This window comes from Indicator indicator, chromosome 5, assembly GCF_027791375.1.
Source record: "Indicator indicator isolate 239-I01 chromosome 5, UM_Iind_1.1, whole genome shotgun sequence".
In the NCBI taxonomy this organism is placed as follows: domain Eukaryota; kingdom Metazoa; phylum Chordata; class Aves; order Piciformes; family Indicatoridae; genus Indicator; species Indicator indicator.
Window position 1 is genome coordinate 1,089,925 of NC_072014.1, and position 21,292 is coordinate 1,111,216.

At 51.8% G+C, this 21,292-nt stretch overlaps 1 protein-coding gene across 2 annotated transcripts in view; it reads left to right on the forward strand.

Annotated features, from left to right (window-relative positions):
- CPS1 (carbamoyl-phosphate synthase 1) overlaps positions 1–21,292 on the forward strand; it is a 191,361-nt gene that overhangs the window by 103,604 nt on the left and 66,465 nt on the right. For both annotated transcript variants that reach the window (XM_054380999.1, XM_054381000.1), the window contains exons 22-25: positions 543–684; positions 4,672–4,737; positions 5,747–5,810; positions 16,495–16,676. In XM_054380999.1, the coding sequence (XP_054236974.1) occupies positions 543–684; positions 4,672–4,737; positions 5,747–5,810; positions 16,495–16,676 (454 nt within the window). The remainder of the gene's footprint in view (positions 1–542; positions 685–4,671; positions 4,738–5,746; positions 5,811–16,494; positions 16,677–21,292) is intronic.

Consider the following 21,292-nt stretch of genomic DNA (forward strand, 5'->3'; position numbering starts at 1 on the left):
TCAGAATTAAAAAACTCCCTGGCATGTGAGCCTCTGAAGGTCGTTTCTGCTATGGTTGCTTCTTCAAAAGACTGGTCAGATGTAGACAGAGGTAACAGAGCATCCTCAACAGCAGAGAAAAGGGCTCAGAATTGGGCAGGGAGAAACAAAATGAAATTCAACAAGGGCAAGGGGAGAGTCTGGCAGGGTGAGTGCCCTGAGGCTGGAGCCAGGCTCTGCTGGGTGATGCCCAATGCCAGCACAAGGGGCAGTGGTGGAAGCTGAGGCAGAGGAAGATCCATGGGAACAGGAGGAAGAATTTTTTCCCTGTGAGGGTGACAGAGCCCTGGACCAGGCTGCCCAGGGGGATTGTGGAGTGTCCCTCTCTGGAGATATTCCAACCCCACCTGGATGTGTTCCTGTGTGACCTGCTCTAGGTGTTCCTGCTCTGTCAGGGGGGTTGGACTGGATGAGCTTTGGAGGTCCCTTCCAGCCCCTGGCATTCTGTGATTCTGTGATTCCTCTCAACCTGACACAGAGGTGTTTCTCTTATTTATTCCCAGTGCAAGCATCCCAGAGGAGACCCTGAGGAGGGCCAAGCAGCTGGGCTTCTCAGACAGCCAGCTTGGGAAGTGCCTGGGGCTAACTCAAGCCCAGTGCCGGCAGCTGAGAGTGCAGATGAACATAACGCCCTGGGTGAAGCAGGTACGTAAGAAACAAGGCTCTCCCTGCTGGGGGGGCTGCCAAGAGTGAAAGGAGCACCTCCACAGCCTTACCCAGAGCTGAGCTAAACACAGTGGCATGCCTGGCTCTGGAGACAGCCCTGGGAGTTTTGACACTGACATGAAAGGAGAACAAACGTCAGCCACGCAGCGCCTCTCCCGCACCGCAGGCAGCGATGTCATGGCAGGAGCGTCCCCGAAGATCGACTCAGCCGTGGTGTTGATGGTTCTGTGTGTGGCTGAGGGAGGAGCACAGCCCTAGGAAGAAGCTCAGGAGCTGGCCCAGCACGGCATGTCCCTGAAAAGCCCTAATGTGTCTTTTCCCTTGCTGGTGACTTCCCTCAGGGTAATACTTTCTGGGAAGTGTGCTGTGGCTGGGGGTTCATTTGCTATTCACCCTGCTGGCACAAGCCTAATGAGCTCATCCAGCATTCATAGCCCTGTCAAGAGTGCTTTGCTAGGTGAACTGCTGCTGCATTTAAGGTGTGTGGGTAACAAAGAGCCACCAGCTGGGTTGTTGTCTGGTTGGGTTTTTTTGGGTTCTTAAAGAGACAACTCAAGCAATCCAAAGTACTGCACATTTCTGAAAGAGCTCATCTGTATCCTCAGGCCCAGTTCCAGCTGCCAAACCTCCTTCTGTCCCCCAGCTGCTATTTTTCTTCTAAGTCCTCACCTGGCCCAAAGGAATGTGCCTGGTCTTGCACTGTGTTCTTTCAGCTGCACCTGGCACTGGATTGATTGGTGTGCCAATGCACCCTTAATAAGGTCATTCCATTCATGCCTGCATTTGTGGCTTCAAAGCAGATGCTGCTTCTTGAGTCATGAAGTACAAGTTGCAGTATTAGCAGCAGTAATGAGCAGCAGACACTTAGTGCTAATGATGTAAGGTCACATCCCTCATTAGTCACAAGGATTTGGACAGGCAGTGGGGATTCCTCAAAGCACCCAAAGACAGGGCAGGTTTTTAAATGATACAGCCCTGGGGAGGCCTCATCTCGAGTTTTGTGTCCAGTTCTGGGCCCCTCAGGTCAGGAACGACTGCTTGAAAAAGTCAAGAGCAGAGCCACAAGGATGCTGAAGGCAGTGGAAGATCTTCCTGATGAGGAGAGCCTGAGGGAGCTGAGGGCTCTGTAGCTTGGAGAGAAGGAGCCTGAGAGGTGACCTCATTGCTGGTGCTCAAGATGTGCAGGGGGAGTGCCCAGAGGCTCTGCTGGGTGATGCCCAATGCCAGCACAAGGGGCAGTGGTGGAAGTTGAGGCAGAGGAAGTTTCATGGAAACAGGAGGAAGAATTTTTTCCCTGTGAGGGTGACAGAGTCCTGGACCAGGCTGCCCAGGGGGGTTGTGGAGTCTCCCTCTCTGGAGATATTCCAGCTCCACCTGGATGTGTTCCTGTGTGACCTGCTCTAGGTGTTCCTGCTCTGTCAGGGGGGTTGGACTGGATGAGCGTTGGAGGTCCCTTCCAGCCCTTAACACTCTGTGATTCTGTGAAGATTCTGTGATTTAAAAATTTCTGCCAGGACTGCTTAAATGTTGTATTCTGTATTCTTCAGTATTCTGTGAAGGAATGTTTGAGCTGTTCAACCAGGGAACTCCAGCAATCTCTGGTGACCCAGCTGGACTAGATACCATGTAGAACATGCAACAAGGACTTGACACAAATCATTTGTGAACAGCCTAGAGGGCAAGTTATTCTTCTAGGCCCTCTGTGACTAATTACATAAGAAATTGTTGAAAACTGCATGTAAGGGGTGGTTGAAAATCACTCTTGCATTCTCTGCTAATTATCAAAGCACAAGTAATATCGTAAAAGAAGTATACAGTGGTTAGAATCATAGAATGCTCTGGGTTGGAAGGGACCTCCACAGCTCATCGACTCCAACCCCTCTGCACGGGCATCCCCAACTAGATCAGGTTGCCCACAGCCCTGTCCAGCCTCACCTTCAATATCTCCAGGGACGGAGCCTCAACCACCTCCCTGGGCAACCTCTTCCAGTGTTCCACCACCCTCATGCTGCCCAACTTCTTCCTCACATCCAATCTCAATCTGTTCTGCTCTATTTTGAAGCCATTGTCCCTGGTCGTGTCCCTGCAGGCCTTTGCAAACAGTCCTTCAGGTGCTGGCAGGTTGCTCTTAGGTGTCCCTGGAGCCTTCTCTTCTCCAGGCTGAATACCCGCAGCTCCCTCAGCCTGGCCTCCTAGCAGAGCTGCTCCAATCCCCTGAGCATTTTTGTGGCCCTACTGACTGCTGCTTGATATGATGTCAGAGTGATAATATGCAGGTGGGATTTAGTGTGGGAGCAACATGGGGTCAGGAGTATGGTGTGAAGATCCCAGATGGCAGAGCTAAAGAGGTCAGACCTGGAGATGTGTATAGCTGACCAAACTAATTAGAGAGTGAGGAAGGCATGAGGAAAATTTCTGGGCTATGAAGATGTTTTACCAAAGAGATGCAGAGCTAAAACTGCAGCTCAGAGGGAGAGGACTGAATGTCCTCTTGTCTGAACTGTAAGGGGGGATGCTGGGTGTGTGTTGAATTGCCAGAGAGGTGGTCCAAGACAGCCTGCATGGCTTTACAAGAGTCAGGTCCTGCCTGGCCAACCTTGTGGATTTCTATGGCAAAGTGACTCTGGCAGTAGATAAGGGACAAACTCTGGATGTGATCTACCTGCACTTTGCAAGGCCTTTGACACTGTCCCCACAAACTCCTGCTGGCCAAGCTGGAGAGCTGTGGATTTGTTAGGTGGACTGTTCAGAGGGTAAGGAACTGGCTGAGTGGTCACATCCAGAGGGTGGTGCTCAGTGGCTCCAAGTCTAGATGGAGAGCAGTGACAGTGGTGTCCCTCAGGGGTTTGTTCTGGACCTTTTGCTGGTTAGTGTTTCTATCAGTGCTATGGAGATCAGGATCCAGGCACCATCAGCAGTGTGCAGATGGCTCCAAGCTGAGTGGTGCTGTGGATACCCCAGAGAGACAGGATGGCATCCAGAGGGACCTGGACAGGCTGCAGAGGTGGTGCCCAGGGGAACCTCATGAGGTTCAACAGGAGCAAGTGCAGGGTTCTGCACCTGGGCTGGAACAATCCTCACTGTCAATCCAGGCTGGGGGAGGAGGGGAGAGAAAGCAGCCCTGAGGAAAAGGCCTTGGGGGTGCTGGGGGATGAGAAGCTGGCCAGGAGCAGGCAGAGTGAGCTTGCAGCACAGAAGGCCAAGGGCAGCCTGGGCTGCATCCAAAGCAGCATTGCCAGCAGAGCCAGAGAGGTGATTCTGCCACTTTGCTCTGCTCTGCTGAGACCTCACCTGCAGTGCTGTGTGCAGCTCTGGAGCCCTCAGCACAGGAAGGACATGGACCTGATGGAGAGGGTCCAGAGGAGGGCCAGGAAAATGCTCAGGAGGTTGGAGCAGCTCTGCTGTGAGGCCAGGCTGAGGGAGCTGAGGGTGTTCAGCCTGCAGAAGAGAAGGCTCCAGGGAGACCTAAGAGCAACCTGCCAGGACCTGAAAGGGGCTACAGTAAGGCTGCAGAGAGACTGTTTGCAAAGGACTGCAGGGACAGGAGCAGGGACAATGGCTTCAAAATAGAGCAGAGCAGATTGAGATTGGATGTAAGGAAGAAGTTGTGCAGCATGAGGGTGGTGGAACACTGGAACAGATTGTCCCTGGAGGTGATAGAAGCCCCATTCCTGGTGAGGCTGGACAGGGCTGTGGGCAACCTGATCTAGTTGGGGATGTCCCTGCTGAGTGCAGAAGGCTTGGACTGGATGAGCTTTGGAGGTCCCTTCCAACCCAAACCCTTCTATGATTCTATGATATGTAACTTCAGATCTCCTCCTTTGAGAAAAGACATAATGGGAAAATAATAGGACAGGAATAGAAGTAGAAAAGGAAAGAGGGGAAAGAAAAGAAGCCCAAACGCCTGCATGTAAAGAAGATCTTGCAGTGCCCCAGTCTCAATCCCCCCTCTTCTTCCCTGTGCAGATTGACACCCTGGCAGCAGAGTACCCTGCGGTCACTAATTACCTCTACACCACCTACAGCGGGCAGGTAGGTCCCACGGCTGGGCCCTTTCTCTCCCCTAGGCTGCCTGATTGCTCAGCACCCTGCAGATGGCTCACTGTCTGCAGCAGCTGTTTTGGATAGCGCTGCATATAAGCACCTTACAGCAGGCCTGGAACTTCCTCTTGCTCAAATGCTGGCTGAGTGCATTGGATGTGAGGCCTCTATGCTGCTCTCACCCTGGCCTCTGTCACCTGCACAGGTCAGGGGCTGGCTATGCAGAGCCCATGGTTCATTCTCTGCTCTGCTGAGACCCCACCTCCAATCCTGCCTCCAGTTGTGGTGTCCCCACTGTGAGAGAGACATACATCTGTTGGAACAAGTCCAGAGGAGGCCACAAAGATGATCCAAGGGCTGGAACACCTCTGCTGTGGGGACAGGCTGAGGGAGCTGGGGGTGTTCAGCCTGGAGAGGAGAAGGCTCCAGGGGGCCTGAAGGGATCCTACAGGAAGGCTGCAGAGGAACTTTTTACAAGAATGTCCACCCATAGGACAAGAGGAAATGGATTGACACTGGAGGAGAAGAGGTTTAGATTGGATCTTAGCACCCACTAGGAGGGTGGCAAGGCTGTGGCATGGATTGTCCAGAAAGGTTGTGGCTGCCCCCTCCCTGGAGATGTTGAAGGGCAGGTTGGATGGGGCCTTGAGTAACCTGGGCTGGTTGAGAGGTGTCCCTGCCCATGGCAGGAGCTTGGGTTAGATGATCTCTGAGGTCTCTTCCAGCCTAAGGTGTTCTCTGATCCATCTCATCCTAGTATTCATTTAGATGTGGAACTTACCAGCTCCTCAGACTACCAAAGCAGAGCTGCTGCCTCCTTTAGCTCGGGTGCAGCACTGCTCATTCCAGCAGAGCTGCTCTTGATTTCCCTTGCACTCAATGAGATCAGCCTTGTGCCCTGAAGGATCAGACCTTTGGCTAAGGGCTGAGCACCAGGAGCTCTTTATTCTTGAAAGCTGTGGAGTGCAGATCCTGATGACTTTTCTCCCTCCCTTCTCAGGAACATGATGTAAAATTTGATGACTCTGGAGTGATGGTGTTGGGCTGTGGACCATATCACATAGGTAAATCTTCCTTACAACTCCTCTGCTCTTCTTGTACCCTTGAGCCTTCTTGGGACAGTCTTGTGCTTCATATATTCCTCTTCTCGTATGGTGACAACACCCTCCAGAGCACAGAGCACAGGACATCAATTCCTAACAGCAGGTTGGACTTTTACACTTGCTTGGAGACTTCATTTCATGCCCTGGCTGAATCAGGAGAGTTTGATTACTTTTAACTTGTCAGTCAGTTGTGAATTCCAGAGTTTGAGGGGATTTTTTTTTTTACTGTCTCTTTTTGCACCTGTTTTTGTCTGAAGAAGCTGATGCCTTGCATGAGGATGAGCAGAGGGTTGGAGCAACTCTCCTATGAGGACAGACTGAAAGAGGTGGGGGTTGTTCAGTCTGGAGAAGAGAAGGCTTTGAGGACACCTTCTTGTGGCCTTCCAGGATCTAAAGGGGGCTACAGGAAAGCTGGGGAGGGAGTTTTGAGGGTGTCAGGGAGTGATAGGACTGGGGGGAATGGAGCAAAACTAGAAATGGGGAGACTGAGATTGGATGTTAGGAAGAAGTTCTTCTCCATGAGGGTGGTGAGACACTGGCAGAGGTTGCCCAGGGAGGTGGTGGAAACCTCATGCCTGGAGGTTTTTGCAGCCAGGCTGGATGTGGCTGTGAGCAACCTGCTGTAGTGTTAGGTGTCCCTGCCCATGGCAGGGAGGTTGGAACTGGCTGATCCTTGAGGTCCCTTCCAACCCTGACAATTCTGTGATTCTACAGAATTTCATTGCTCCCACAACTACCTTGTTTGTTTGTGACTCCCACCTCCTGACTTGTGTTGTTACATGCAATGCATTTTACTACAGGAAGCAGAGGTGACTCTGAAAACATTTTGACACATCTTCAGCTGCTTTTCTATAAAGCAATTCTCTGCATGATGTTGTTTTTTTCTCCAGCCCACTCAGATGATTATGCAGCATAAGCTTCCTCTTGGCTATGAGTATAGGGTAGACAAATATGTGATGACTTTCACTTCTTTTCATGGTTCTTTCCAAAGAGCTTGCAATTATTGACAAGGAAAAAACCAAAAAAACATTGCTTGTTATTCAGAAATATTTTTGCTCTGCCTCTCACAAGCAGTGGTAATGGCATTTGAAAGCTGAAATTTCAAACTGCATGCATTTGTTTTGCTTGGGTGGAGAAGCGATGTGCTGCACTCCTGCTGCTGCTGCTAGGAGGATGTGTCTTTTGAACAGTTTCCACTCTGTGATCTGCTGGAGAGCAGCCCTGTGGAGAAGGACCTGGGAGTGCTGGTGGACAAGTTCTGCATGAGACAGCAATGTGCCCTGGTGGCCAAGAAGGCCAATGGGGTCCTGGGGGCATTCAGAGGAGTGTGTCCAGCAGAGCCAGGGAGGTTTTTCTCCCACTCTCCCTGCCCTGCTGAGACCTCACCTGGAATATTGCATCCAGTTCTGGACTCCCCAGTTCAGGAGGGACAGGGATCTGCTGGAGAGAGTCCAAGGGAGGGCTGCAAGGATGCTGAAGGGACCTGGAGCACTGCCTGGGGAGGAGAGGCTGAGAGCCCTGGGGGTGTTTAGTGTGGAGAGGAGAAGACTGAGAGAGGATCTGATCAATGTCTATCAATAGCTGACGGCTGGGGGTCAGGAAGGAAGGGGACAGGGACAGGCTCTGCTCAGTTGCACCCTGGGATAGGCCAAGGGGCAATGGATATAAACTCCAGCACAGGAGGTTCCACCTCAACATGAGGAGGAACTTCTTGACTGTGAGAGTGACAGAGCACTGGAACAGGCTGCCCAGAGAGGTTGTGGAGTCTCCTTGTCTGGAGCCTTTGCAGCCCTGTCTGGATGTGTTCCTGTGTGAGCTGTGCTGCATTCTCTGGTCCTGCTCTGGCAGGAGGGTTGGACTGGAAGATCTCCACAGGTCCCTTCCAACCCCTAACTTCCTCTGATCCTGTGATATTACTTTCAGATTGTTTGAAGCCCCAAGATTCTTATTTCCTTTGTGAAAACCAAGCTTTAGGTTTAAAACCCCTGTGCTGGTTTGAGGCCAGCCAGAACATCTCTTGCCCCGAAAGGGACAAAAGAATGACACACGCAAATGGATTGGAGAGTGATGGAAAGTTTAAGCGGAAAAGCGATTGGTGAAAATACAGAAAAACTACAAACTACAAAGCATAGTGGCAAAGAACATCCCAAAGCATACAGAGTCCCCCACACAGTACCCAGAGGTTTCCCAATCCTTCCCTCCTCCCACCTGAGGGTCTACCCAATCCCTCAGGGCTCTTCCTTCCCCCCCCCTCCCACTGCTAGGCAAGTCTCAGGCTGGCCAGGTCTGAGACTGCCCCCCCCCCCCCTCCATTCTCCTCCTGGCATTAGGCCTAGACAGACCTAAGAGGCCTGAGATACTCCCCCAGCATTACCCGATAAGAGAGGACATCTCCCAGGGGAGCAGAGAGGGAAGAAAGAGGAAGAGAATGACTCTGCAGATGGATTTATAGGGCACAGGATTTATGGGTAGAAATACGCCGTTTCCTGTGTCCACCCCTATTGGGCGAGCACCCAGGACACCAGAGGTGTATCTCATGCAGCAGTGGCAGGGGGCACCCAGCCCAAACTGCCACAACCCCCCAGACATACAAATTGTATTTGAACATATGTTGAACTATGTTACGGGAAGAATCTTGAACATGTTTTTACCTTTGTAATGAAGTCAAGATGTCTGTGGGAGGTGTGAGATCATTTCCCCAGTCACGCTGTGTTCTCTGTTAACAAAAGAATCCAAACTGAAGGCTCCTTTTTGGAGTTTTCTTGTCCTTGTTAACTATTGCACCAAACAGAATCAGGTGCAGAGCCTGGAACTGCAGTGATTGCTTTGACGCACCTTTCATGCACACTTGAGGGTCTGTCGGTCACCAGGAGCTGAAGCTGCATTGTATGACCTTGAGTGTTGCTCAGATCCCAGAATCACAGAGTGTTAGGGGCTGGAAGGGACCTCCAAAGCTCATGCAGTCCAACCCCCCTGCCAGAGCAGGAACACCTAGAGCAGGTCACACAGGAACACATCCAGCTGGGGTTGGAATATCTGCAGAGAGGGACACTCCACAACCCCCCTGGGAAGCCTCTTCTAGGACTCTGTCACCCTCACAGGGAAAAAAATTCTTCCTCCTATTTCCATGGAACTTCCTCTGCCTCAGCTTCCACCACTGCCCCTTGTGCTGGCATTGGGCATCACCCAGCAGAGCCTGGCTCCAGCCTCTGGGCACTCCCCCTGCACATCTTGAGCACCAGCAATGAGGTCACCTCTCAGGCTCCTTCTCTCCAAGCTACAGAGCCCTCAGCTCCCTCAGGCTCTCCTCGTCAGGAAGATCTTCCACTGCCTTCAGCATCTTTGTGGCTCTGTGCTGGACTCTCTCAAGCAGTTCCCTAAGGTCCTTCTTGACCTGAGGGGCCCAGAACTGGACACAATCTTCCAGATGTGGCCTCAGCAGGGCAGAGGAGAGGGGGAGGAGAACCTCTCTTGACCTACTGATTACAGCCCTTCTAATCCACCCCAGGATGCCCTTGGCCTTCTTGGCCACCAGAGCACATTGCTGGTTCATGGACAACCTCCCATCCACCAGGACCCCCAGGTCCTTTTCACCTTCCCTGCTCTCCAGCAGCTCAGTCCCCAACCTCTCCTGCTCCATGAGGTTGTTCTTGCCCAGGTACATGACTCTAGATATCCAAGGCAATGCTTGCTCTTCACTTGCTGCCAGGAGAGCATCACCTGTTCTGGGAGTGGAGATTTGTTTGGCTTGAAAGTCAGCCCTGAAAGCAGCATAAATAAGTCATTCCACCAACTGCATGGGAGCAGAGGAAATGCTTTGTGAATTTTATGGTGTGTACATAGATTGAACACAACTGAAAGCTGAAAGTGAGCTCAGAAAGGTTTCTGTCTTGATGGATTCTGAGGAGTAGTGTCTGGTTATCTTACACCAGTCATTACTAGTGCTAGTAATTATTTACTCTTAGCTGAACACTGAGGACCCTCACTTGAAAGAAGATCTTGAGGTGCTGGAGCAGGTCCAGAGGAGAGCAACCAGACTGGGGAAGGGACTGGAGGGCAAGGCTGATGAGGAGAGGCTGAGGGAGCTGGGGGTGTTCAGCCTGGAGAAGAGGAGACTCAGGGGGGACCTTATCACTCTCTACAACCACCTGAAGGGAAGCTGTAGGCAGGTGGGGGTCAGGCTCTGCTCCCAGGCAACTTGTGACAAGAGGAGAGGGCATGGCCTGAAGCTGTGCCAGGGGAGGGTTAGGTTGGATGTTAGGAAGCACTTCCTGCTTGAAAGGGCAATCAGACCCTGGGATGGACTGCCCAGGGAGGTGGTGGAGTCACCATCCCTGGAGGTGTTTAAGGCAAGGTTGGATGTGGCACTTGGTGGCTGGGTTTAGCTGATGATGTGTTGTTAGGACGTAGGCTGGACTTGATGATCTCAGAGGTCTTTTCCAGCCTGAATAATTCTGTTATTCCTTGATTCCATGGATGTGAGACCACAGCTGCAATCCTGTGTCCAGCTTGGGGCTCTCCAGGTCAAAAGAGACAGAGACCTGCTGGAGAGAATCCAAGGGAGAGCCAGGAAAATGCTCAGTGCCATGGTCTGGTCGAGGTGGTGTGGTTGGGTCCTAGGCTGGGCTGGATGAGCTCAGAGCTCTAGTCCAGCCTCAGTCATTCTGTGAGTATCTAACTGAAGCAGTCAGAAGGGGCCTCCAGGTGACCTTCATGTCCCACAGCTGATGTTGTTAGTGTATAACCCACAAGCACCACTTCGCTCCCAAAGGAGGCAGCAGTGAGGTGGGGATTGGTCTCTTCTCCCTTGTAACAAGAAACAGGAGGTAATGACCTGAAATTGTGCCAGGGGAAGTTTGGGATGGAGATTAGGAAAATTTTATTTGCTGTAAGAGTGGTCAGGGATTGGAACATGCTTCCCAGGGAGGTGGTGGAGTCCCCATCCCTGGAGCTGTTCCAGAAATGTGTGGCCATGGCACTTTGGGACATTGTTTAATGGCCAAGGTGGTGTTGGGTTGATGGTTGGACTCTATAACCTTGGAGATCTAGATTCTAGAATTCTGTGATTCTATAAGAATACCTGAAAAATGGAAGTGTAATACTAAAAAGGAACCTTCTGGAAATCATCCACTTTGAGACTTCCTTTTCCCTTCCTTTGTTGTGGGCTTTTAACTGAGCCTGGGGCATGTTTTGAGGCTTCTGTTTTATGAAAGTAAGGAAATAGCCAAGCTCGTGAGGTTCAACCAGACCAAGTGCAAGGTCCTGCAGCTGGGGCAGGGCAATCCCAGGCACAGATAGAGGGTGGGCAGGGACTGACAGGAGAGCAGCCCTGAAGAAAAGGCCTTGGGGGTGCTGGGGGATGAGAAGCTCAAGAGGAGCCAGCAGTGAGCACTTGCAGCCCAGAGAGCCAAGCAGAGCCTGGGCTGCAGCAAGAGAAGTGTGGCCAGCAGGGCCAGGGAGGGGATTCTCCCCCTCTGCTCCACTCTGCTGAGACTACACCTGGAGCTCTGGGTCCAGTTCCGGAGCCTCTGTTCCAGGAAGGATCTGGAGGTGCTGGAAGGTGTCCAGAGAAGGGCCAGGAGGATGAGCAGAGGGCTGGAGCTGCTCTGCTCTGGAGAGAGTTGGGGTTGTTCAGTCTGGATAAGAGTAGGCTCTAAGGAGACTTTCTTGTGGCCTTCCAGTATCTAAAGGGGCTACAAGAAAGCTGGGGAGGGACTTTTGAGGGTGTCAGGGAGTGATAGGACTGGGGGGAATGGAATAAAACTAGAAGTGAGGAGATTCAGTCTGGATGTTAGGAAGAAGTTGTTCCCCATGAGGGTGGTGAGACACTGGCAGAGGTTGCCCAGGGAGGTGGTGGAAGCCTCATGCCTGGAGGTTTTTGCAGCCAGGCTGGATGTGGCTGTGAGCAACCTGCTGTAGTGTGAGGTGTCCCTGCCCATGGCAGGGAGGTTGGAACTGGCTGATCCTTGAGGTCCCTCCCAACCCTGACAATTCTGTGATTCTATGAAGTAAAGCCAGTGCCTGTCAGTGAGTAACCTGTGCCAGCTGTCTGTTTGTGGGTAGGTGGTGGAGGCAGCAGTTAAGCACAGCCTCAATTTCCAGTGTTTCTTGCCACACAATTCTGTATAAAAATAATTATATCTGTGGTTAACCATCATGTAATGACTGTGAACAGATCCTGATGAGGTCAAGGTTTTCCTGTAGGCTGTAAGCATAACCATTTAATGATGTTTTTTAATAGGCATCGTTCTCTGCTTCTGGCACATGTCCCCATCTGCTGTGTTCTGTGTAGCAGGGATGGTTCCCTATTGATCCCTCAAATGAAACCAAGAAGGAACTGGGAAGATGGTTTGGGAAAAAAACATCTGAATTGATTTTGCTTACAGATGCAGAGGAGGAAAAGTTAGAAATATAGAAAAGGACGAAGAAATAAGCAAGGGGTAGCAAAGCAAAAAGGACAATCACCAGTGTGGATCTGGGTGATGGTTTTGGTGATCCAATAGAAAGGCTGAGATGTTGGAGGTTTTCTCTGTGGATCCAGAGGAGGCCTTGCTGCTTGATTGCTGTGGAAGATTCAAACTTCAGATTGCATGTTAGGAAGAAATTCCTCAGCATGAGGGTGGTGAGATACTGGAAGAAGTTGCCCAGGTAGGTGGTGGAAGCCTCATCCCTGGAGGGTTTTAAGGCTGGGCTGGATGTGGCTCTGAGCAGCCTGCTGTAGTGTGAGGTGTCCCTGGCCATGGCAGGGGGGTTGGAACTGGATGAGCCTTGAGGTCCCTTCCAACCCCAACAATTCTGTGATTCTGTGAAACTCTCCCTGTTGCCTCTGGTGTTTTGTACCTTCTCCAGTTCCACAGGCAGTCACTCTGCCCCATTCATCTGGGCACGTTTGGCTGGTGTCAGGCCTTGTCCCATGGGTGGTTGCCTGTGCCAGTCCCAGTCTCATGGTAACACTCCTGAGAGCAGAACTTGTGGCCTTGTCTGGTTATCCGCTGCTATTGTCACAGGGCTTGTGGTAATGGTGTGCAAACACCTTGGGAAACTGCTGTGTCAGTCACCTTTTGAGAGTCCTGTCCATGGGCAGGTATTTGTCCAGGCAGTCCCAGCATCTGCTGGCTATCAGCATGGAGTTTGTGGCCTTGTAGATAAGATCTCTCTTGAGACAATGGTGTGAAGGCAACCAGTGAGGATGTGAGTCCTGCTTACAGTGGGATCCAGCTCAGAGCTTGTGGTCCCCTGGGACAATGGTGTGAAACATTCTGGGGAGGTAAACAATGCTGAGGCAATTAGAGGGAGACAAACTGAGCTCCTTACAGCACCTGGCTCAGATGTTTGAGCACAGAGATTTAGAGGGCAGTAGCTGTTAGCACAATCTGGACTCCAGCGTTGCCTGGCTCCAGCCTGCAGCATTCCCAAGTCCTGCAGCTTGTCCAAGACCAAACACCAAATGCTGGTGCTCAGGTGACTCCCTCTGCACCTCTGTCCCTTAGAGATGGCCACAGTGCTTACTCAGGGCTCAGCACAGTAGGACATGCTCACCTCACCATGTTGCCATAGTCATTGTGGCCTTGAAATGAAGATAAAAGGATCAGAGAGAGGCTCTGAAAGTGTTGTCCTGCTGGTTTGCTTTATCTGGAGTCAGAGCACAGGAAGGCCAAAGCCACTGAGCTGTAAGGTTTCTGTTCTTAGGTTGGCCACACTCTGCTCTTCTGGAAGGTAAAAAGGAACACTTCAGCCTTCTGTTCTTGAACCACATCTGTATCACAGTATATCAGAAGTCAGAAGGGACCTCCAGAGATCATCAGGTCCAACCCCCCTGCCAGAGCAGGAGCACCCAGGGGAGTCTGCACAGGAATGCATCCAGGTGGGGTTTGAAAGGCTCCAGAGAAGGAGACTCCACAAACCCCCTGGGCAGCCTGTTCCAGGGCTCTGTCACTCACACTGGAAAGAAGTTTCTCTTCATGTTGAGGTGAAATATTCTATGTTCCAGTTTGAACCCGTTGTTTCTTGTCTTATCACTGTGAACCACCAGAAAGAGCCTGGCCCCCTCTGCTTGACCCCCATCCCTCAGCTATTGATAGACATTGATCAGATCCCCTCTCAGCCTTCTCCTGTCCAGACTAAACAACCCCAGGGCTCTCAGTCTCTCTTCCCAGGGGAGATGCTCAAGTTCCCTAAGCATCCTCCTGGCTCTGTACAAATGCTTTGTGTTTCCTGGAGCACACAGAGCTCCCTTAGAACAGTGGGCACTCACTTTGGGCACTGTCAGGAAAGGGGGTAGTTATTAATTACCCTTACAACAATAATAAACCATATGGCAAAAAGGTATTAACACAAATATTAGTAACCCTGTAGTAATATGAAAATTGCCAAAATTCATTCAATGGGATCCTTGTATGGTTGGAATATCGATTTACAATGGGAATATCATAGAATCATAGAATCAGTCAGGGTTGGAAGGGACCACAAGGATCATCCAGTTCCAACCCCCCTGCCATGGGCAGGGACACCTCACACTACATCAGGCTGGCCAGAGCCTCATCCAGCCTGGCTGCAAACACCTCCAGGGATGGGGCCTCAACCACCTCCCTGGACAACCCATTCCAGGCTCTCACCACTCTCAAGGAGAAGAACTTCTTCCTCACATCCAGTCTGAATCTCCCCACTTCCAGCTTTATTCCATCCCCCCAGTCCTGTCACTACCTGGGAGCCTAAAAAGTCCCTCCCCAGCTTTCTTGTAGCCCTCTTCAGATAGTGGAAGGCCACAAGAATGTAACCTCAGAGCCTTCTTTTCTCCAGACTGAACAACCCCAACTCTTTCAGATTTTCTCCAGAGCAGAGCAGATCCAGCCCTCTGCTCATCCTTGTGGCCCTTCTCTGGACACCTTTCAGCACCTCCAGATCCCTCTTGTAACAGAGGCTCCAGAACTGGATGCAGTACTCTAGGTGGGGTCTCAGCAGAGCTGAGTAGAGGGGGAGAATCACCTCCCTTGACCTGCTGGCCACACTCTTAGGGAAAATATAAACAATTTAATGCAAACTAGGAGGCAATAACTTGGAAAGAGAAGGTCCCCAAGACCAGATAGAGCTCGATTACAGCAGGGGAGGCTCGGTAAGAACCTCTAAACCCAAAGGGCAGTGAATGAGTTACTCACAGCTGGTTTCACCCCCATGGGGGCTGCTGCTGCTGCTGTGTTAGCTTTGGGTCACTCTGGTAGGTCACAGCACAGCAGATTGCCAGCAAGGAGAGGTCACTGCCTGGGCCCAGGCTGGGCTGGCTGCAGCGGGTGGCAGGAAGTGAACGACGCTCTGGGGGACGGAGCTGGCTTGGCTCCTGGGGACACTGAGGCACAGCACCAGGCTGGGGGCAAGGGGAAGCAGGCTAAGAAGACTCTGGCTTCTAGGCTCCTGGCTTCTCTGGCTTGCTGGGTATGGCTCTTTGCTGTATCCCAGGCTCTGGACCAGGCATTTGAGGAAGGGCAGGGCAACTCGAGGCAGCTTCTACAAGATAGGTCCAAGTAGGCCTGAAAGCAAGGCAAGGCTCACCTGCTGTGTTTGGAGGCTCACCTGTTGTGTGTGTTTGGAGGGTCACCTGCTGTGCATGGAGGCTCACTTGTTGTGTTTGTTTGCAGGCTAACCAGCCAAGTTTGGAGGCCCACTTTTTGTGGTTAGAGGCTGACCTGTTGTGTTTGCAGGCTCACTTGTTGTGGCTGGAGGCTCACTTGTTGTGGTTGGAGGCTGACCTGTTGTGGTTGGAGGCTGACCTGTTGTGATTGGAGGCTGAACTGTTATGTTTGGAAGCTCATTTGTGGTTGGAGGATCACCTTTGTGGCTGATTAGTTTCTATGGGAGGATGTTTTCTTCCCCTACTTTGGAGGGCACTGGGTGACAAATGAAGGCAGGAACCCTATTGCTGTATAGCAATGAGATTCCAGAAATGCAGAGCAGAGAATCTCAGAAGTCCTCCCAGAAGTTCTTTATTGCTGCCTTGTAGAATCCCTAGCAGTACAGAGTCTCAGAATCCCACTTACCGCAGAAGTCCTGGAAGCCCTGACAGAGGAAGCAGCTAACAGAAGTCCTGAGCATATCCCTAGCATCATCCCTGCACCCATGCCCTGACCAGAGGAAGCTATCTAAGAGAAGCAGAAGTCCTTAGCAGCCTTAAATCTCCCAAGCTGTTCCTAATCTAAGGCCCTAACCCAAGAGACTCTAGCTCAGAGTGGCTGTGGTTTATACTCTCTGTTATCAATCCCTTAACCAGTAAACCCCAACCACATCTCTAAACTCAAATCTTTTCCCAATCAGAGGTGCCAGCATGTCAAGGAGGAGGCTCCTGCAGCATGCTCCAATCACAGGGTGCTGTTGTTCTTGGCATCCATGGAATGTGATTGTTTGGCTAAGTGCAGTGTGCTGAGGAATTGATCAGCTGAGGAATCCTGCACACTGCAGGTGTCCAGCAGCTGCCCTCAGAGCAGTGGCAGCAACAGAAGCACAGTTGGGTTCCTTGCAGTGAGCTGACAGCTGGCAATGCTGTTTGAGTTTTATTTGCTTTTTTTTTTTTTTAATCTTGAGTGCTGAGAAGTTCTGTTTGTGTTTTTCTCCCTTCATCCTTCCTTTCCTTGCCTACTTTCCTGTCTCCTGGCAGGCAGCAGCGTGGAGTTTGACTGGTGTGCTGTGTCCAGCATCCGTACGCTGCGTCAGCTCGGCAGCAGGACCGTCGTCGTGAACTGCAACCCCGAGACGGTGAGCACGGACTTTGATGAGTGTGACAGACTGTACTTTGAGGAGCTGTCCTTGGAAAGGATCCTGGACATCTACCAGCATGAGGTAAGGAAACGCAGAAGCGCAGCAAAAATCCATGAAGCAACCCAAACTTTTCAAGATTCATAGGATCACACAGGATCAGAGGATGTTAGGGGTTGGAAAGAACCTACGAAGTTCATCGAGTCCAACCCCCCTGCCAGAGCAGGACCATGGAATCCAGCACAGGTCACACAGGAACACATCCAGATGGGTCTTGAAAGTCTCCAGAGAAGGAGGCTCCACAACCCCTCTGCAGAGCCTGGTCCAGTGCTCTGGAACCCTCACAGATATGTGCCCTTGTGGCCAAGAAGTCCAATGGGATCCTGGGGAGCATTCAGAGGAGTGTGTCCAGCAGGTCCAGGGAGGTTCTGCTCCCATTCTACTCTGCTCTGGTGAGGCCACATCTGGAATATTGCATACAGTTTGGGGCTCCCCAGTCCAGGAGGGACAGAAATCTGCTGGAGAGAGTCCAAGGGAGGGCTGCAAGAATGCTGAAGGGACTGGAGCACTGCCTGGGGAGGAGAGGCTGAGAGCCCTGGGGTTGTTTAGTGTGGAGAGGAGAAGACTGAGAGGAGGTTTAATAAATGTCTATCAATAGCTGAGGGCTGGGGACAGGCTCTGCTCACTTGTGCCCTGGGATAGGCCAAGGGGCAATGGATATAAGCTACAGAACAGGAGGTTCCTGTCACCAGCTTGGCTCTGGCAGAGCAGCTGGGGGTGAGGCGGGGAGGGAGGGAGCTTGCTAGCGAAAGCTGTTTGGTTTGGATCCCACTGTTGCATTTCACACATCGTTGATGCTCCTAGCAGACTGCTCAATAATGAATGCCAAATAAATATGAAATTGTTTTGCAAGATGCCATATTCTGCCATATTTACAAGCAGATTTAATTTACTGCTCAGCCATTTATTGCACCAATGCTTCTGCCCTGGCAGCGCTGAGCTTTAGCGCTTCAGCGTCTCCTTGACTTTTATCACAAGCACTCCCCCAAAGCAGCAGAACAAATGATGTGCAGGGCACTGACATGCTCAGGAACTTGCAGCCTTGGCCTGGTGACACAGTGACAATGTGGTGGCTGTGGTCCAGCAGGCAGGCAGGCAGAGCAGAAAGGGCCTGTTGGAACTGCCATCAAAGCAAAACCTGTTCGAGAGGGACAGGGATCTGCTGGAGAGAGTCCAAGGGAGGGCCCCAAGGATGCTGAAGGGACTGGAGCACTGCCTGGGGAGGAGAGGCTGAGAGCCCTGGGGGTGTTTAGTGTGGAGAGGAGAAGACTGAGAGGGGATCTGATCAATGTCTATCAATAGCTGAGGACTGGGAGTCAAGAGGGAGGGGACAGGGACAGGCTCTGCTCAGTTGTGCCCTGTGATAGGCCAAGGGGCAATGGATGGAAACTGCAGCACAGGAGGTTCCATCTCAACATGAGGAGAAACTTCTTTCCAGTGAGAGTGACAGAGCACTGGAACAGCTGCCCAGAGAGGTTGTGGAGTCTCCTTCTCTGGAGCCTTTCCTGCCCTGTCTGGATGTATTCCTGTGTGAGCTGTGCTGGATTCTCTGGTCCTGCTCTGGCAGGGGGCTTGGACCTGGAAGATCTCCAGAGGTCCCTTCCAACCCCTAACATCCTCTGATCCTGTTCCACCTCCTGATCCAAACACTGTACTCCTCTATTAAGAATTTTGAGGGGCTCAGAAGTGCTGATATGAAGAGGCAGAGAGGAGTCCTACACAGGTTTGGTAGTGGGAGGATGAATAAAGTAATCAGTTGGTCCCCAGATGGAAAATGCTGATTTCTATCTGGTAACATCTTGGATTGGTGGCTGAGGCTTTCAAAGGTGCTTATGGGAGCTTCCTCTACCTTGAAATTCAGTGTGAGCTGGCCCTGTAACTTGCTGAAGCAGCTCTGCAGAACACAGGTGTCTTGGGTTGAGCTGGACCTGCTGCTCTCATCCACACCATGCTGCAGTCATGCCAGCTTCAGAAATGAAAGGGCTGGCTGGAGCAAAGTGTTATGGGGCTCCAGGTTGCAACATGGGAGGCTTCCTGTGCCAGTTGCTGCTTCTCGGTTGCAGTTTTCTGGGTGTTGGCTTTTCTGCTGGGGTGGTGGTGGGACAAGGAGGGATAGGGAAGTGGTTTTCTGGCTTGGACTTTTGGCTCCCTTACTTCTGCTAGCAGCTGCTTTGCACTGTGCTTTCACTGCAAATAGGCTGAGGGAGCTGTGCACTTTGTACTGTGATTGGCTGATTCTGCTCAGTGAACTCTACTCTTAGCTCACTGTTTTGTGTGTCTGTGTCTCAGCCCCGAGTCTGTGAGTATTACTTTTCCCTCACTTCTGTGTTGGGGGAACAGATAGGTTAACCTGCTTGTGCTGATTCACAGAATGACAGAATGTTAGAGGTTGGAAGGGACCTCCAGAGATCATCCAGTCCAACCCCCCTGCCAGAGCAGCTCCACCCAGGGGAGTCTGCACAGGAATGCATCCAGCTGGGGTTGGAAAGGCTCCAGAGAAGGAGACTCCACAACCTCTCTGGGCAGCTTGCTCCAGGGCTCTGTCACCCTCACACCAAAGAAGTTTCTCCTCATGCTGAGCTGAAACCTTCTCTGTTCCAGTTTGTCTCCGTTGTTCCTTGGCATCTTGCTGTGCACCACCCAAAAGAGCTTGGCCCCCTCCACTTGATCCCCAGCCCTCAGCTTTTGAGAGACATTGATCAGATCCCCTCTCAGCCTTCTCTTCTCCACACTAAACAGCCCCAGGGCTCTCAGTCTCTCTTCCCAGGGCAGATGCTCAAGTCCCCTAAGCATCCTCCTGCCTCTCCCTTGGACTTTCTCCAGCAGCTCTCTGTCTCTCTTGACCTGGGCAGCCCCAAACTGGACACAGGATTGCAGCTGTGGTCTCAGCAGGGCAGAGCAGAGGGGGAGCAGAACCTCCCTAGCCCTGCTGGCCACATTTTTCATGCTGCCCCCCAGGCTCCCCTTGGCTCTCTTGGCCACCAGGGCACATTGCTGTGCCATGCAGAACTTGCTGCCCACCAGCACTCCAAGCTCTTTCTCCATGGAGCTGCTCTCCAGCAGGGCATTCCCTAACCGGTCCTGGTGCCTGCTGTTGTTCTTCCCCAGCTGCAGGACCCTGCCCTTGTCCTGATTGAACTCCAGGAGGTTTGCCTGCAGCCAGCTCTCAGCCTGTGCAGCTCTGGTTGGATGCAGCACAGCCTGACAGGTGTCAGCCACCCCCCAGGTTGGGATCATCAGAACTTGCTGAGGGTGCACTCAATGCCCTCAGCCAGGTTGTTGGTAAATATATTGAACCAAACTGGGCCCAGGACTGATTCCTGGGGGACACCACTGGCTACAAGCCTGCAAGTTGACTCTGTGCCACTGATGATGACCCTCTGAACTCCGTTGTGGGGCCAGTTTTCAATCCACCTCACTGCTCAAAGGCATCCTGGCTGGGATCAGAAATGCTGTGTCCAGCAGGAGCAGGCAGGGGATTGTCCCCTTTGGGACTCAGCTCTGGGGAGGCCACACCTGGAGTGTTGTGTCCAGTTTGGGGCACCTGAATCCAAGAGAGATGTGGAGGTGCTGGAGGGAGTGCAGAGGAGGGCAAGGAAGCTGGGAAGGGCCTGGAGAAGAAATGTGATGAAGAGCAAGTGAAGGAGCTGGGGATGGTTACTGTGAAGCAGAGGAGGCTGAGGGGAGACCTACTGGCTCTCTGCAGCTCCCTGAAAGGAGGTTGTGCAGAGGTTGTGCTGCTCTCTTCTCACAGCTCATTAGCCAGAGGAGAAGAGGGAAGAGCCTCAAGCTGCAGCAGGGCAGGGTCAGACTGGACAGGAGGAAGAATTTTTTCCCATCCAGAGTGGTCAGGGGTTGGAATGTGCTGGGCAGGGAGGTGGTGGAGTCCCCAAGCCTGGCTGTGTTTGAAGGTGGTTTGGCTGTGGTGCTTGGGGCTGTGGTTTAGGGGTGAGGTTTGTAGGTGGGTTTCTGGGTTGGACTTGGTGATCCTGAGGGTCTCTTCCAACCTGAATGATTCTCTCATCCTGTGAAAAGGCTCTGATGGCTCTCTGGACTCTTAAAGGCTGATTTTTGCATGCCTCAGGGTTATGCACAAGGCTCAGCTCTGTAAGCACTGAACTTTTGTTTGCTTGAGCAAAACTGAGGAGGAAACTTGTGTGCCAGTTTGTCAGAGAAATCAGACTGATGAAACACAGCACCTAATTACTGCAGGATGAAAGGGAAGGGAGAAATAGGTGATGAGGGAGCAACTGCTCATTTGAAGATGTAGTGCTAGCAATTAGCAAGTTGGGTGTGAAAAATATGTGCCAAGAATAATGCCTGCATATGGAAAGGTGATTTACGCTGCTCCTGGCAGCAGGGCTTGGGGTGTTGATGAGAGGCATTGCAGACTTCAGGGTCTAGCAGCAGCATCCTGTATGTCTCGGTCTGGAGTGAGAGAGAGGCTTGGCTCTTTCCTGAACGTTCCTGTGCTGTGGAATTGAGGCACAAACAAGGCCAGGTAGTAAAAGCAAGGCTAGTTATTGACAGAAGGGGAGAGGGAGAGAGAGGAAGAATGGAGAAAGAGAGAGAGCAGGAAAGGAATTATATTGTCACTACCATCGCCCCAGCCAAGATGATTTAGGTCCAAGGCATTGAGT